The sequence below is a fragment of the Cervus elaphus genome, chromosome 9 (assembly GCF_910594005.1).
Source record: "Cervus elaphus chromosome 9, mCerEla1.1, whole genome shotgun sequence".
Taxonomy (NCBI): Eukaryota; Metazoa; Chordata; class Mammalia; order Artiodactyla; family Cervidae; genus Cervus; species Cervus elaphus.
The window spans coordinates 40,014,959-40,032,495 of record NC_057823.1 but is presented as its reverse complement, the minus strand read 5'-3'; the positions used below and the strand labels follow the sequence as shown (position 1 = coordinate 40,032,495).

At 36.4% G+C, this 17,537-nt stretch overlaps 1 protein-coding gene across 8 annotated transcripts in view; it reads left to right on the top strand.

Annotated features, from left to right (window-relative positions):
• Positions 1-17,537, top strand: part of UIMC1 (ubiquitin interaction motif containing 1) — a 121,750-nt gene that overhangs the window by 58,886 nt on the left and 45,327 nt on the right. For 7 of the 8 annotated variants that reach the window (XM_043912352.1, XM_043912354.1, XM_043912351.1 and 4 more), the window contains exons 4-8: positions 467-591; positions 1,315-1,420; positions 1,732-2,468; positions 8,463-8,527; positions 12,230-12,306. In XM_043912352.1, coding sequence (XP_043768287.1) covers positions 467-591; positions 1,315-1,420; positions 1,732-2,468; positions 8,463-8,527; positions 12,230-12,306 — 1,110 coding nt within the window. The remainder of the gene's footprint in view (positions 1-466; positions 592-1,314; positions 1,421-1,731; positions 2,469-8,462; positions 8,528-12,229; positions 12,307-17,537) is intronic. The other variant, XM_043912356.1, reaches the window with a different exon arrangement.

The following is a 17,537-nucleotide window of genomic DNA, read 5'->3' as shown; positions in this document are numbered from 1 at the left end:
TGACACTCTGGTCTTTAGAGATGTTCTTTTCTACTGGATAAATCAGAAAATTCTGAAAAGTAAAATTACTCTGGCTTGATGTTAAGCATAAAGCAAATATGTATCAGTATGAAGTGATAGGTATTGAAAAAACCTGGATTGAGAGTTAGGTCCTCTTATTCATTCACCAGATAGTACCTGTCAAGAGCCAGGTACTCTTCTCTTGTGCTGAAGATACAAAAGTGAAGAAAAGTAGGCAGAAACTTTGCCTTCATAGGAGCTCACAGGTTCGTTAATCATGGAGTCTTATAGCTACTGCTACTGATCTTTACTGGTACCTTACCTTTTGGAGCTTTCCTTACTCACAAAATTGTACTAAGTGGTCTTTAGTGTCTTCACTTAAAAAGTTTAATAATTCTGTTTCTTGTATACACACTTATTTAATGTCTATGGTGTCACTCTCTCCCTTTTCCCTGTCTTCTTACAGAAATGACAGAAGAAGAACAGTTTGCTCTGGCTCTCGAAATGAGTGAACAGGAAGCTAGGGAGGTGAACAGCCAGGAGGCGGAAGAAGAGGAGCTCTTGAGGAAAGCCATTGCGGAGAGCCTGAATGTAAATATGCTATGTTGAAAAAGTTTGTGAGGATTGATCAGTAACATTTTACTTCTGCAGTGTCATGGCTAATTAGGAACTATCTGTAGTAAGTAGTTCATAGGGTTTTCAATTAACAGATATTTCCCATTATCATTTTTAAAATCTGTGTCGAATTGTGAACTCAATTTAGTGTTTTGTTAATTCTATATGGGAGAGTTTTCTACCTCACAAATTTTCAGTCCATGTCTTAAGAGAACCATAGTATTTGGCAGCTTCTGAAAAGAGTTACTGAGTACCAAGAAACCAAAAGAGAGCAAAATAAGGTGCTTACTTCCCCTGTATTGTGGGGAGAACAAAGGGAATGAGAACTGGAGGTGGGTTATGAAGAGACAGAATGAGCAGTATTAAAATTTTAAACATAATATTAAATTGTGATTTGAATATGTGTAATTGAAGTTATTTTAAATGTGAAAGCTGTTTGCCAGTGGCAGATCCTGAGCCATCCTTTATGCCATTCACCTTTCTACATTAGAAAAAGGTCTAGTATAGTGATCTAATACAGTGCTTTGTACATAGTAGGCATGCAGTACACATTGTGGAATTTATTTGAATTGAGCATCTACGTTTTGGAGAGGAGAATCTCTTAGGGACAGTGGACTCCTCTTTTTGTACTTCCTATGATCCTTCATGTATCGCTATCTTAATAATAAACCTGGTCTGGTGTGGGATCACTTGTTTCAGAGTTGCCGGCCTTCTGATGCTTCTGCTACCAGATCTCGACCTCTGGCCACTGGACCATCTTCACAGTCCCACCAACAGAAAACCACAGACTCTGGGACCACTGAAGGCATGTCTCCCTGTTCTGGCTCCTTCTTCTCATCAAGCATAACCATATCAGAGGGATATCATGCTGAGAGTAGATATACAGAAATGTCCAGAATCCCTTTGGTGGTATTAAAGAGGTTAAATCAGATAGTAGTTGAGATCTCACTAATATCCAGCATACTTTTATCTCCCAGGAGAAGCCAACTTTTGGTTAAACCCAAAGAAGAGCCTTTTTTACCCACATTATGTAATTCTTGATAAGTGATAACTTACCAAACCCTCTTAATAAAAAATGGTTTGTCCTTAGCCCTACTTTTTCTCAAATACCTACAGGCATATGGCAGCTGGTACCTCCATCACTGTTTAAAGGCTCACATATCAGTCAGGGAAACGAGTCTGAGGAAAGAGAGGAGCCTTGGGACCACACTGAAAACACTGAAGAGGAGCCGGTCTCTGGCAGCTCAGGAAGCTGGGACCAATCAAGCCAGCCAGTGTTTGAGAATGAGAACGTTAAATGTTTTGACAGATGTACTGGCCACTTGGCTGAGCACACACAGTGTGGGAAGCCACAGGAAAGTACTGGGAGGGGTTGTGCTTTTCACAAAGATGCCCAGGGTAGGGGGGACACATCTAGGCACTGTCTACCTACCCCAGCAGATGCCAAAGGTCTCCAGGACATTGGGGGCACTGTACACTACTTCTGGGGTATTCCATTCTGCCCTGATGGAGTAGACCCTAACCAGTATACCAAGGTCATTCTCTGCCAGTTGGAGGTTTATCAAAAGAGCCTGAAAATGACTCAGAGGCAGCTCTTAAAAAAAAAAGGTTTTGGGGAACCAGTGTTACCTAGACCTCCTTCTCTGATCCAGAATGAATGTGGCCAAGGAGATCAGGCTAGTGAAAAAAATGAAGGCATCTCAGAAGATGTGGGAGATGAAGACAAAGAGGAGAGGCAGGAGTCTAGGGCATCTGTCTGGCATTCAAAAACCAAGGATTTCCAAGAAAGTCCAATTAAAAGCTTGAAAGAGAAACTTTTGTTGGAGGAAGAACCAACAACCAGTCATGGTCAGGTAAGGGTCAGTGATGCTGTGATTAAGGATGATTTATTCACAGATTAAACAAGGATTATTTTAGCTGTTTTTTTGTGTCGCCCTCTCCTCTCGACTTTTAAAGTAACACATATATGCTCACTATGAAAAATTAGGAAAGTACAGAAGAGTGTAAAGAAGAAAAAATTGACCATAATACCAGCACCAAGAGGCAATCATCATTATTTTTATGCATATAAAGTTATTTTTCCTTTTAAATTTTTCAACAAAATGAAGACTTTTCTATATAAACTTTGTTCCTTTCTCCTACTTAATAGCTTATCTTAGATCTTTTCCTACTCCTTATGCATTCTTGAAAACATTATTGTATCAGATGTATGTATCAGTTTATTTTTTGTTTTAAAATATGTATTTCTAAAAAGTTAAGTTTTTGAATAGGTAGTAATGTTTAACTGACTCAAAATTCAAAAAGATATAAATAAAGTTTGTCTTCTATTCCCATCCCCAGCCAACCAGTTCCCCTTCCTGGAGTCAACATTTTTTACTGTTTTCTAGTGCATCCTTCTGAGGATTTCATGTGGTGCAAACAATGTGTATGGATACTTTTCCTCACCTTTTACACAGCTGATAATGTACTCTTCATTATTCTGTACCCTGCTTTTTTCATTTACTGTCTCTATGGGATCATTCCATAACAGTACATAAAGAATTTCTTCTTTTTCTTTTGGAGGGAGAATGTGTAATACATTATGTATGGATGAGTTTATTGTATCTAGTGTTCCTATTGGTGGACATTTAGGTTGTTTCCAAAATATTACTATTACAAACACTACTGCAGTGATTATTAATTTTTTTTTAATTGGAAGAGGATTATTACTTTTGTGCATAAGATGTTTCATCTACATGGGAGATTTTGTAGGGTAACTTGTTGATGTAGTTGGTAGATCAAAGTATATATGTATTTACAATTTTGATAGCTGTTCCTAAATTGCCTTCTGTAGAGGTTGTATGAGTAGCAGCTTTCCCCATACCCTTACCAGTACCATATTGTCAGGAGTTTTTGTTTTGTCAGGACTTCTTGATCTTTGCCAGTCTGAGGATGAAACACAGTAGTATCACAGTGCAGTCTTAATTTTCACTTTTCTTATGTGTGCTTGAGACCCATTTGTATTTCCTTTTTTGTCTGTTTACATCTTATCGGCGTTTTTCTTTTATATCAGTCTTTTTCTTAGTGGTTTGTAGGCATCCTTTATGTATTAGGGGAAGTAGTCCTCTGTGATAGGAAGGGCAGGTAGTTTTCCAGTTGACTTTTTTACCTCACATAATCCTGCGTTTCTGATTTTTGCTTGAGATTTTCAATAATTTACTGAAAACGATTCCCTATTTGGGCACATTTGCCTTTTAATAAAGTCTTTTTCTGAGATACCTAGATTATATTATATATATTTGTATATGTGGTAGGTTAAACTTATATTCTGTTTTTTTCTCTGAGTATTAACAATAATATAATTATAAATTCTTTATAAACTAATTTTCAAGGATATAGAATATTTTATTACTGTATTGCTTTGTGTTGCTGTTTCTGTTATTGTACTCTGAGTTTTTGGTTTTGTTTTACAGTTATGCTGTTTTTTTCTTTTATCTCTTTTAAGGGTTCAAGAAATGGTAGCTATGAGAAATTTCATTGTGCATGGATTTGGAGTTTGAATTTTTAGTGTTTTAGTAACTGCCGTTGAGAAAGCAATTTAACTTCTGAATTTCAATTTAAAAACACCTGTAAAATGAAAGTAGTTATTCATATCTTTCAGTAGTTTTAATGAATAAAGTGAATTATGTAAAATGTCTAGTATAATGCTTAGGAGATAATAGCCACTCAGTAAATGGTAGTTTTCTCTAAGGGACCAGAGGTTATTGATTGAAAATATATATGGGAATTTTTCTTCCCTAGCAGCTTTCTTCATCCATGTTGTAGAAAGATAGCTGTGTGGAAAGATAAAGCATTTTTCTTAACAGTTCTTCCAGTGATTTGCCTCTCTTTCAAAGGAAAGTTAAGTTATGCTTATGATAACATTTTGTTTATTCATTGTGATTCAGAGATGCTTCTTCTTAAAAGAATAAACTAAGTCCACAGAGTGAATATTTAATGATTTACTATAATTCAAGTTGTTAGCTTGAAAGATCCCAGGGGCTGGAGTTTTAGAGCATAGACTTGTGTCAGGTTCTGAGGTTTTAAACTAGTGCCTTTAGGCTGGAAGTGATTAGAACCTAGTAGCTGGCTTTTTAGTTGAAGTTCTCTAACTTCATGAAGAGGCCACCAAATACTACACATAGTTATTATTTGGTACTGTTTGGCTTCAAGAACCAAATCAAGCTAGCTTAATTAAAAAGAGGACTTGATCATAAAAAAGATAGATTCTCATAAATTCTCAAACAGAATGGTAAGCCAAGCCTAGATAAGGTACTAAGTTTAGAAAACTCATCCCTGGCTCATAGTTATATCTGCTTCATTTTTCTCCCTGCAAACTGGCTTCCTTTGCTTCTCTGCTATACATGGTAGGTGGAAGACATTGATTGTACAGTTCCCAAAGGTAAATACAGGTTACAGGAGATTTATTCTCTCCAAATTTCAACTTCAGACATCTAGGAAATGACTTACAGCCCATGTGGAGTTAGTAATCCTCCCCAGCCCAGTTGTCTGTGGCCCAAAGGGGCCATGATCCAAATTGTACAAATGGCTATGAGCCCACTGCTATACTACCTTTCAAGGGGGTAAGGAACAGTCCTCAGTAAAAGGAGATCAGGTAGACAACCTAGTAAATACTCAGTTTAGTCATTAACATTAATTTTAGAAATCATTTAGAACTTGAAAAATGCCAAAAAGTGTAAAGAACAAAGTTGAAAGTATCCACAGTCTTACCATCCAGTGATGTATTCCTTCATCTTTTTTTCTATACCTATTTTTTTCCTATAGTTTAGATCATATTCCTATATTTTTGTATTTTAACATACAAATATTTTCTGATGTTAAAATTACTTATAGATCTCATTTTTAATGGCTGTTTATGAATTTACTGTAATATTTAAATTATTTTCCTATGGAGGGATATTTCAGTTGTGATAAAGATCTAAGTAAAACTTTTATTTGTTTAATTACACTAATTTGTGTCTTTAGGGATAGGGAACCAGAAAGATACTGGGTTAAACAGTTATGAATATAGAAAAGAAGACCTACTGTTTACTGCTAAATTGCTTTTAAGAAAGGTTGTTCAAATTGGTACTGTTTCCTTCCAGCAGTATATGAAAATGCCTAGTTCACTGCAGTCTTGCCAATGTAGAATAGTATCTTTAAGAAACAAAGAGAAATTAATATCCTAATTCTATCAGCAAATGATGAAAATCTTGCATTTGTAATTTCACATCTTGGTCTTTTGCTTTCAGGAACTGGGTAGAAAGAGTTTATATGCTTATTAAACATTTTCTATGGCTTTGTATCACCGACTCAATGGACATGAGTTTGAGCAAACTCTGGGAGATAGTGAAGGACAGGGAAACCTAGTGTGCTGCAGTCCATGGGGTTGCAAAGAGTTGGACACGACTAATGACTGAACAACAGCATGACTTTGCTGAAACTGGCCATATTTGAGACTCCTTGGTTAATAGAGATAACAAGAGTCCCAGAAATAAGGACTCAGAGAAACATTCACCTTGAGGCAAATTACTTAGTCTATACGAAGGTTGCAAAAACTTTGTATAGACTAAGCAATTTGAATCAGATGATAACTGGCTTCTGGCATCACTGCAATTATAGAGATTTTAATGAAGATGGAGGGGTCATCTAAATGGCTTCACAGCAGGGAGAAGAAGGGTAGTATAATGATATGGTCATTACTTTTCAGGGTCTGATCTTTAATTTTTAGTCAAGGTACTGGGATTTCTTTCCCAGGTTGTGTAAGAATATGAGAACTGACTTTGACTAACCAAATATCAAGCTGGTATGTGTACCAAATCTCTGTTACTTTATTGTGGAAGACAGACATTTTCATTGACCAGAATACAAATACACCATCACATGTTTTTCAAGGATGAAGGATCTGGAAGGCTGAAATAATAATCAGAAAATGGAAATTTTAAGGAGTGGTTCAACTAGGCTATGGAAAGACCTAGTAAGTTACTAGTGCCTGACAGCAGAGGACATTTCTGTGGTGATCAGATGATGTGCTTTCACTTGCAGATCACGGTTTTGAAGCCACTGCTTGATTCTGGGTCTTTGGATTTTTCTTTTTTATTTGTTGCAAACGATCCATTTCCATTAGCATATTTGTTCATGCGGAGTACAATGTCTTGATTAGGCCACAGCTTCCTTAGTGAAAGTTTCATTCCTGTCATGCTTCTCTGTTCATTTTGATTAGCTGTGAATAGTCTAATCAAATTTTGTTTGCTTGTTTTGCTCTCTTATTTTCATATTCTGGAAGAACCTTACTTTGCCTCTGTGTTTAGATCACTGCCTTTGAGGTATAAATTTAGAAATTAAAAATGATTTATTGAAATAAAGACAGTTTGGGATTCTGTATTGACATGGTTAGGAAGAAGATCATTTGGAGTCAGAAAAGTCCAAGCTTCACTTTGAACAACTCCATGATTTTGGGAAGATGATTTAACCTGTTGAAGTTTCACGTTCCTCATTTTTAAAATAATTTAATAGCTTCTACTTCAGAAGGTTCTTGTGAGGATTAAAGGAGATAACACATGTAAAGTGATTAGCATAGGCCTGACACATAATAGGTGTAACAATAATTAAAAAAAAAATTACACTGGAAAAGATCGAGATGTGCTTTAGCCTAAGGTAGAGATGGCAGTATCTCATAACTTGTTGGTTAGTGCCTTATTTGTTTCTGAAGCCTAAGTCTTGATTGGCTAGTCATTCCAATAAAGTAAAATTCTATTAAATGGACACCAGGTGTCAGTATTTATCTTTTGGTGGTTTTTTAGATACCAGGAACAAAACAGTGTTTTGTCACCACTGGGTTCAAACAAATAAAGTATTTATTACTGTTGTATTTTAGTCCTTTTGACAGTTTTGTTCAACCCTCCTTTTTCATGACTACATTCCCAGTCATTGTACAGCTTTATCTTCTCTTTGACTGAGGACTCATCTAGGCTCTTCTTATTTGTTAGTATATTTCATCATTTACTTGAGAGATAGAGAGGTGCCTAACTTGTTTAGGTTATTTATATTCTGTTCGGAGACCCTGAAAACTTCAGCTTTATATCTGTTGGAAGAAGCCTCACAGCCCAGATACTTCTCAGAAGTACCCCTAAGTCAGCAGTAGCTGCTTTTCCCACACTTTTCCATGCACCTACATTTAATGAGTTAACATTTGCACCAACTCTATTAATAGTCAAAGAAAATAATTTTTTCCTTATCTGGTCCCTATTTGTCGTGTTTCTTAAAAGATATCTTTTGTAGCTAAATATTAACCATAATGGTAGGTTTTTAGTGAAAAGAATCTTTATAACTTTTTCTTTTGGATAGCCTATGTTATGTCTTGGTTCTACCAAGAGATACTTCTTTCCATTGAGAGCTGAACTTTTCTCTGTATTTCTTCCTTCCACAACAAAAGCTTCATAATTGCTTTTCTGAAATCATAATTCATTTGACTCACTAATATTTATATGCCTTGTGTTTTACACAGTGCATTGTATATATTATCTTGTTTAATTCTCACAATAACACTGTGAAGCAGGTTTTAATACTATTTTAAGATGAGGAAACAGATTGAAATGTTATTTATCAAGGATTAAAAGTTAATAGGTGATTCACCTGTGATTTAAATTCCAGTGTTCTGATTCCACAGAATATGTTCTTTTTACTTAAACTCACTGACTTTTGTAAAATGTTTTATTCTTATTACTATGTGCTGAGTGTTAATGTTGAACAATTATTGTTTTTTTTAAAGGAAGAAAAACCAGTTCATCTGTGCCTATATATTTAGGATGTTACATCTTTCTTTACAGTCTTCCCAAGGACTCTTTGTTGAAGAAACTTCTGAAGAAGGAAATTCTGTACCTGTCTCACAGAGGTAAGATTAAATATTATCCTGGGTCTGAATTCTCCTCTGATAGCACCAGAATAAAAGATCGTCACATGAATGAGACTGTATAAAAACAGCTTTCCCAGGGACCTTTTAGCTCTTTTATACACACAGCCAAAGAGAAATTGTTATCTTCCAGTTCTCAAATATGCATCTCATAGAGGCCTAGTTTATTAGGGTGGAAGAGATCTTAGAAGTTTACTTGTCTAACACAGCTGTCTTGGCACAAATTCCATCTACACTATTCCTGAAAAGTGGTTACATCCTGCTACTGTCTTAATGACACTCGCTTCCTATGCCAATAACAAGGCTCTAGAATGATTTCTTTACGGTTGTTGTCCTTTCTCCCTTTGTTCCTTATGCTTATGCTTATTTTATCCACATATCCAAACCATATACATCTTTTTAAAAGTCTTAAGATTTACATCCTCTTTGAAGCGTTTATATTATTCAAGCCACACAGAATCTGTATCACCCTCACTCCATATCCAGTGTCACTTTTAGTATGATTTTATCTCATCTTTCCTTAAATGGCTGTATTTGTATTACCTGCTCAGTTATTCTTGATGGATGGATTGATTGGGGTTACCTTCTTAAATCTTCCTACTTGAATAATATGTAAAGGTTGATTTCATGCAAAGATGGGCTCAATAAAGGACAGAAATGGTATGGACCTAACAGAAGCAGAAGATATTAAGAAGAGATGGCAAGAATATGCAAAATAACTGTACAAAAAAGATCTTCATGACCCAGATAATCATGAAGGTGTGATCATTCACACTCACCTAGAGCTGGACATCCTGGAATGTGAAGTCAGGTGGGCCTTAGGAAGCATCACTACGAACAAAGATAGTGGAGGTGATGGAATTCCAGTTGAGCTATTTCAAATCCTAAAAGATGATGCTGTGAAAGTGCTGCACTCAGTATGCCAGCAAATTTGGAAAACTCAGCAGTGGCCACAGGACTAGAAAAGGTCAGCTTTCATTCCAATCCCAAAGAAGGGCAGTGCTCAAACTACCTCACAATTGTACTCATCTCACACGCTAGCAAAGTAATGCTCAAAATTCTCCAAGCCAGGCTTTAGCAATACATGAACCGTGAACTTCCAGATGTTCAAGCTGGTTTTGGAAAAGGCAGAGGAACCAGAGATCAAATTGTCAACATCCACTGGATCACAGAAAAAACAAGAGAGTTCCAGAAAAACATCTATTTCTGCTTTACTGACTATGCCAAAACCTTTGGCTGTGTGGATCACAACAAACTGTGGAAAATTCTGAAAGAGCTGGGAATACCAGACCACCTGACCTGCCTCTTGAGAAACCTGTATGCAGGTCAGGAAGCAACAGTTAGAACTGGACATGGAACAAGAGGAAAAGGAGTACGTCAAGGCTGTAAATTGTCACCGTGCTTATTTAACTTGTATGCAGAGTACATCATGAGAAACGCTGGGCTGGATGAAGCACACGCTGGAATCAGGATTGCTGGGAGAAATATCAATAACCTCAGGTATGCAGATAACACCACCCTTAAGCAGAAAGTGAAGAAGAACTAAAGAGCCTCTTGATGAAAGTGAAAGAGGAGAGTGAAAAAGTTGGCTTAAAGGTCAGCGTTCAGAAAACGAAGATCATGGCATCCGGTCTCATCACTTCATGGCAAATAGATGGGGAAACAGTGGCTGAGTTTATTTTTCTGGGCTCCAAAATCACTGCGGATGGTGATTGGAGCTATGAAATTAAAAGACGCTTGCTCCTTGGAAGGAAAATTATGACCAACCTAGACAGCATATTAAAAAGCAGAGACATTACTTTGCAAACAAAGGTCCATCTAGTCAAGGCTATGGTTTTTCCAGTAGTCATGTATGGATGTGAGAGTTGGACTGTAAAGAAAGCTGAGCACCGAAGAATTGACACTTTTGAACTGTGGTGTTAGAGCAGACTCTTGAGAGTCCCTTGGACTGTAAGGAGATCCAACCAAGTCCATCCGAAAGGAGATCAGTCCTGGGTGTTCATTGGAGGGACTGATGTTGAAGCTGAAACTCCAATACTTTGGCCACTTGATGTGGAGAGCTGACTCATCGGAAAAGACCCTGATGCTGGGAAAGATTGAGGGCAGGAGGAGAAGGGACGACAGAGGATGAGATGGTTGGATGGCATCACCAACACGATGGACATGGGTTTGGGTAGACTCCGAGAGTTGGTGATGGACAGGGAGGCCTGGCGTGCTGTGGTTCATGGGGTCACAAAGAGTCGGACACGACTGAGCGACTGAACTAAACTGAACTGAAAGGTTGATTGGTTATAAACTGCATTAATTAGATCAGACATCCAATTACTTTTCTCTTTTATCATTAGTTGACCTTTGGGGATTATTCAAGAGCTTAATTTTGTGTTAACTGACTGTCATCTCCCAAACAGAAGTTGAGGCCCAATTGTCATTTGCTGTTACTTAAGTTGATGTTCTTAGGCTTTTGGTTAAGTTGATAGTACTGGGTGTTTTCTTTCTGAGCTAAAGAATGTGACTTTGGTTTGATTCTCCTGCTGTTAAGACAGTTTTGGAAGTGGTTTTAACTGGAGTACTCTCCTGCTTCCTGCAGGCCTCTCTGCTTTGTTGTGGTGAGCCTTCTGCAGAGCAGATGTAGGTTTTAATAAATGATTATACGCTTTGTCACCAGGAGAGAGTTGGAATTGCAGGCAATGTGGTTTGACTTCAAATTGATTAACCCATTTAATAAATGTCAGCAAATTGTTTTGTGATGGACCCTTTGAATAGAGCTCTAATATTACATGCAGAATAAACTGTATCTTGCTTAGGTTTATAACAAATGCTCTGAGATGTTTTATTTAGAGGGAGAAATCACTTGTGGTTTCTTATCAGGATTTAGTTATTTATCATGAATCAGTGGTGGTTATTCTCTCCTCTCTGTGGTTCTTGGTTGATGTGAGGATTTATGTTTTTAAGCATTCTCTTGAATACTTGATTAAACTAATTGTAAAGCTCTGTGAAGCATGAGGGGGCTAGCTCAGATGCTCAGATCTCTCAGCCGTGTGCTCCTATATCAGGAAAAGATTGCACTCCATGAGCAGTCAGGGTAAACCAGAAGATTGGATGAGGGTAGCCTTTCATAATTATGTTTTCCTCAGAAGAGATACTTAACTTGGTTGGACAGATTTTTGCTGTAGGCAGTTTGGAATTGTATCTTATTTTTGTTGCTTGTAGAGCCACATCTTGAGATAAATAAGAAATTAAACTGCAAGGTGAGGGAAAAGCTATTGTGTCAGAAGAATCTTCATATCTTCTCTTATGAGTTTACAAAACCCTAGCTTTCAGAAGGCTGAGATGGAGACTGTAAAACAATTTTGACATCCTTATATTGGAATAGACTTTTTTTTTTTGGTCTTCTGTGGTTCCATGGAGAGTCCTTACCCTTCAGCCTTCCTTTGTGAAGACTCCAAAATGGGATTCTTTTCATTCAATGATTTCCCTGAAACCAAAGTTGTAAGCATATTCATTTTCCCTATTTTGGACTTGGAGTTTTCACTGCTGATTCCTTGCTTCCCTGTTGTGCTTTTGTGGTATTGGACAGCAGGTATCAGATTACCTGTGGCTTTGTGAAAGACTAACCATTGCTTTTGGTCCTGTGTTCTGATTTATTTTACTGGGAATTCACGTAGGGTTTGATTCTTTTTTCAGTGTTGCTGCTTTGACCAGTAAGAGAAGCTCAGCCTTTATGCCAAAGAGTTCTGCAGAGGAAATCACCGTGTGTCCTGGTAAGTACCCCACTGTATTTTTACTAGTTTCTGGTCCCTACCTTTTTGTGTCTATTAATTTTTCTGACTTTTCCAACCCACTCTTAGGAGGTTTATGTGTGATTGATGTGTGTATGTGTTCATACAACACATATATATACATAACACTTTTTTTGATGGACATTGGTTCTGCATCTCACCTTTTCTCTCCTTAGAGATAGTTTGAAATTAATATGGCTCTTTTGTTTGCTTATTTACTTACTGGTGTCATCAGAGATGGCAGCAAAGCCTTTGGAGCATTTAACTCTACATTCAGAGCCAAGAGGACTTTATGGTTTGGTTTATGGGTTCTCAAAGTGGGTTGTCCTCAAATTTGCCTGTCATTAAGCAGTTTCCCCCCCCAAGGCTTTTACTGGTTAGTTTTACATTGCCATTCATGGAGTCTATTGCATAGGGAGTTCAGAAATTGAATTTTGTGCACAGTTCTGTCATTGACTTATTTTTAATCTCCAAATAGATACTTAACCTGGTTAAGTATTGTACTTTGCTTTTGTTAATAATAATGACGAAAATACCCATGTACTTTGTTTAAGGTTTGAGAAGATGTTAATTGAAAGTTGCTTCTGAAAAGGTTTTGATATACAAAGTAATTTAAAATGAACTAAGATATCCATTATCTAAGTGAACTCTTGAGTTGAATCATTGTATCATATGAAGAATTATTTTGTGATATGAATCACTACTTTCTAAGGAATTTGTTTTAGCTTATATATATATATATATATATATATATATATATATATTTGGCTTTTCTTAAAAGTGAGGGCTAATATATAACTTATCAGTAGCCTCATTCATGTGAGTAACTCCCTCTTAACGTTTAAACTCTTTGGACAGTGAGAATTGGACAGATGTTACCTTAAGTCACATCTAAGGTTGCATATGACCTTTTGGAGTCAGAGAGACTCGTAGTTTTCTTATTTTGGTTTCTTTCAAGTTTTTTCCCATAGAGACTCATACTTAATTTACACATTAGTCTAGGAAAGTCCTGCCAAAGTTTAAACATTTGGCAGCATATTGTAAAAGTCTTTCTTTACTTATTTTTAAAGTTTAACTGTGTCATTTTTGTTGAAAGTGGTTTCTTTATTATTTGAAGTTTATGTGAATTATTGTCTAATGATGTCACTACCAAGTGCCATGATTTTGGCAGAAGCTCTCAGGAATACGGTGTTATTTTTGTGAAAAAAATGAAAATGCTCCCTCTCCATCTAGGCCTCTTGACCTGTGTCATCCAGAGAGAAGCAGTAAGTTAAGGATGATGCCATGTGACATCACCCTGGGATCTTGCAGGAGGAACCTGCAAATACAATAATATTGAAATCCCTAATGAGAGGAAAGTTAATGAGGAAAAAGCAAGCCCTTCATCACTGTGGTTGTATAACTTTTGTGATCATGATTTGCTGTCATTAACCTGCTAATTAACTCCAATTGTTCATTGATATAAGCCACTTCTAAATGAGTTAGGTAAAAGGTTTCCCTAACATTATTGTTCTTTTGCTAAGAAAGTATAACTACTTCTTCATGGAGCTAGACGGAGTCTCTATAATTTAGTGACTTAAAGACTTAAACATAAGACACCATAAAATTCCTAGAAGAGATCACAGGCAAAGTATTCTCTGATATAAATTGTATCAATGCTTTCTTAGGTCAGCCCCCCAAAGCAATAGAAACAAAAACAAAAATAAACAAATGGGACCTAATAAGACTTACAAGCTCTTACATAGTAAAGGAAACCATAAACAAAGCAAAAGGTAACCAAATGAGTGGGAGAAAATATTTGCAAATGATACAACCAACAGGATTTAATTTCCAAAATAGACAAACAGTTCATATACCTCAACAACAAAAACAAACAACCTAATCAAAAAATGGGCAGGAGACCTAAATAGACATTTCTCCAAAGAAGAGATACAGATGGCCAACATGAAAACATGCTCAACATTGCTAATTATTAGAGAAATGCAAATCAAAACTTCAGTGAGGTACCATTGACCTCACACTGGTCAGAATGGCCATCATTAAAAAGTCTACAAATAACAAAATGCCGGAGAGGGTTCAGAGAAAAGGGAACCCTCCTACACTGGGAATGTAAGTTAGTACAACCATAATGGAAAACACTATGGAGTTTTCTCAAAAAACTTAAGAATTACCATATGATTCAGCAGTCCCATTCCTGGGCATATATCCAGACAAAACTATTGATGTAATTTAAAAAAATGCAGCACTGTTCATAACAGCGCTGTTTACAATAGCCAAGACATGGAAGCACCCTAAATGTCTATCAACAGATGAATAGAGAAAGAAGATGTGGTGTATGTGTGTGTACACACACACACACACACACACACACACACACACACACACACACAATGGAATATTACTCAGCCATAAAAAAGAATGACATAATGCTATTTGCAGCAACATGGATGAAAGTAGAGATTATCATACAAAGTGACATCTGAGTTAGAAAGATAAATACTGTATGGTATCACTTATATGTGGATCTAAAATATGACACAAGTAAACCTACCTATGAAATAGAAACAGACTCACAGACCTAGAGAACAAACTTTTGGTTGCCAAGAGGGAGTGGGGGAGGGATGAGTAGGAGGCTTAGGTTAACAAATGCAAACTGTTATATACAGAATGGATAAAAAATAAGGTTCTTCTGTATAGCACATAGAACTATATTTCATTTCCTGTGATAAACCATAATGGAAAAGAAGTAAAATTGACATGTATATATATGTATAACTGAATCACTTTGCTGTACAACAGAAATGAACACAACTGGTAAATCAACTATACTTCAATAAAAATAAAATACATAATTTAGAAGCTATGTATAAAAATTTGTCCTAAATGAGTGAAACACAGATTAGTATAGTAGTCCATCTTACCTATTTTGTTTTGTCTCAAATTGCTTATAGTTCCCGGGGTCTGATACTCAAATTATAACATCATCTTAGTGAAGAAGCAGGATTTACAACATCATGCCCATATTGTGCATGATGCTCACATTATTTATTTCTATGAAGCTAATGTCCTCTTAATTTGTCACTATCATTGAATACATAGTTAAATGTTTCAGCCATTTACAGAAAGCTTAATGAAAGACTTTTATTGTTACAGTAGTACAAGCAGTGAGCAACTCTTTTATTTTCTACAGATTAAATGTCATTTTTGAAAATGTCTCTCAGGAGAGCTTGATAGAGAAGATTTTGAAGTTTATACACTCTAAGTCTTTTTCCAACAAGGTGGTGAAATCTGTGTGTGTAACCAGTTTCAAAAAAATTACAATGTATTAAAGTATGGTTAACACTAGAAATGTATATAATCATTCTTTGATGATTGAGAAGCTACCTCAGTACCTTTAAGTATACTATTTACTCAGCATTGGCTGCTCATTGTATTTGTGAAGCACAGAAATACCAGTTAGATGTATAGTGTGTATAGTGTAGATAACAGAAAACTTACTGGATTGTGTTCTCAGATAAATTTCCTTTCTGGACTCATTGTCATCTTTTGAAATATTGTTTCTGTTCTTATATCAAGTGATAGATGTCTAGACCAGAGGTTGACAAACTTTCTATTAAGTTGGTACAAATATAATTGCGGTTTCAGACTGTGAATTTTAAATCATTATCACTAGGCTCAAACACATTAATTAATCAAAATAGGAACTGTTACAGTCAACATATTTTGCCAACTAGAAATAAGTTTGTTTATTCCTGTAGCATAAAAATCTGTGTTTTGGAATTCAGTGAACTCTTAGAAAGCATTTTCTGCCTCCTGCTGGTTGTGGAAGCACTTTCCCTGCAAAAAGGTATCGATCAAGATGGTTGAAGAAGTGGTAGTCATTGGCGGAAAAAAATCAGGTGAATATAGATGAGGCAAAACTTTGTACCCCAATTTGGTCAACTTTTGAAGCATTGGTTGTGCAATGTGCAGTTGGACGTTGTACAGAGGAATTAGGCCCTTTCTTTTGACCAATGCTCGCTGTGGGCGTTGCTGTTTTTGGTGCATCTCATTGATTTGCTGAGCATACTTCTCAGATGTAATGGTTTGGCTGGGATTCAGAAAGTTGTAGTGAATCAGGCAGCAGACCGCCAAACAGTGATCATGACCTTTATTGGTGCAGGTTTGGGTTAGGGAAGTGCTTTGGATCTTCTCCGTCCAGCCTCTGAGCTGGTTGTCTCCAGTTGTCATATAAAATCCACTTTTGGTCATCACATGTCACAAGCTGATCTAGAAAATGGTTCATTTTTGTTGCATAGAATAAGAGAAGAAGACACTTCAAAATGACGATTGTTTTGACTTGTGGTCAGCTCAAGGGGCACTCACTTTCTGAGTTTTTTTCACCTTTCCAATTAGCAACCTCTTGTGGAGTTGTAAGAGGATCAGCTTCAGTGATTGCTCTCAGTTGGTCATTGTCAACTTCTGTTGGCTGGCCACTGTGCTTGTCTCTAGGGCTCTTGTATTCTTTGCGAGGCTTCTTGAACAGCCACTGCACTCTACGTTCATTAGCAGTTCCTGGGCCAAGTGTGTTGCTGATGTTGCAAGTTGTCTCTGCTGCTTTACAACCCATTTTGAACTTGAATAAGAAAATTGCTCAAATTTGCTTTTTGTCTAACATCATTTCCCTAGTCTAAAATAAATATAAAATAAATAGCAAGTAATAAGTCATTAGCAAAAAAACATAAAATGAGAAATGCACATTAAAATGATGTATAACATAACTGCATTTATTTAAGAATGTATTCTAATATCAAACAGCAAATTTCAACAGTAAAAAACCAAAATTACTTTTGTACCAATCGAATATAAAAAGACTAGATAATAAGTATTTTAGGCTTTGTGGGCCATACAAAGTACTTGAAATTACTCTGCTATTTTAACTTGAAAGCAATCATAGACAGTATAAAGAAGAATGAATGTGGCTGTGTCCCATTAAAACTTTATTTTCAAAAACAGGCAACTGGCTCTACTTGACCTATGAACTAGTTGCAGACCCCTGAACCAGAGCATGAGGGGGTCCCCATCTTACTGGGTTGGCCAAAAAGTTCCTTCAGTTTTTAAAGTAAAAATAAAAGACACATTTTTTATTTTCACCAAGAACTTTATAGAACAGTGTATTCATTGTTTTGTTCCACTACCTTCTGCCATTTTCCAGGCAACTTCATAATTCCATT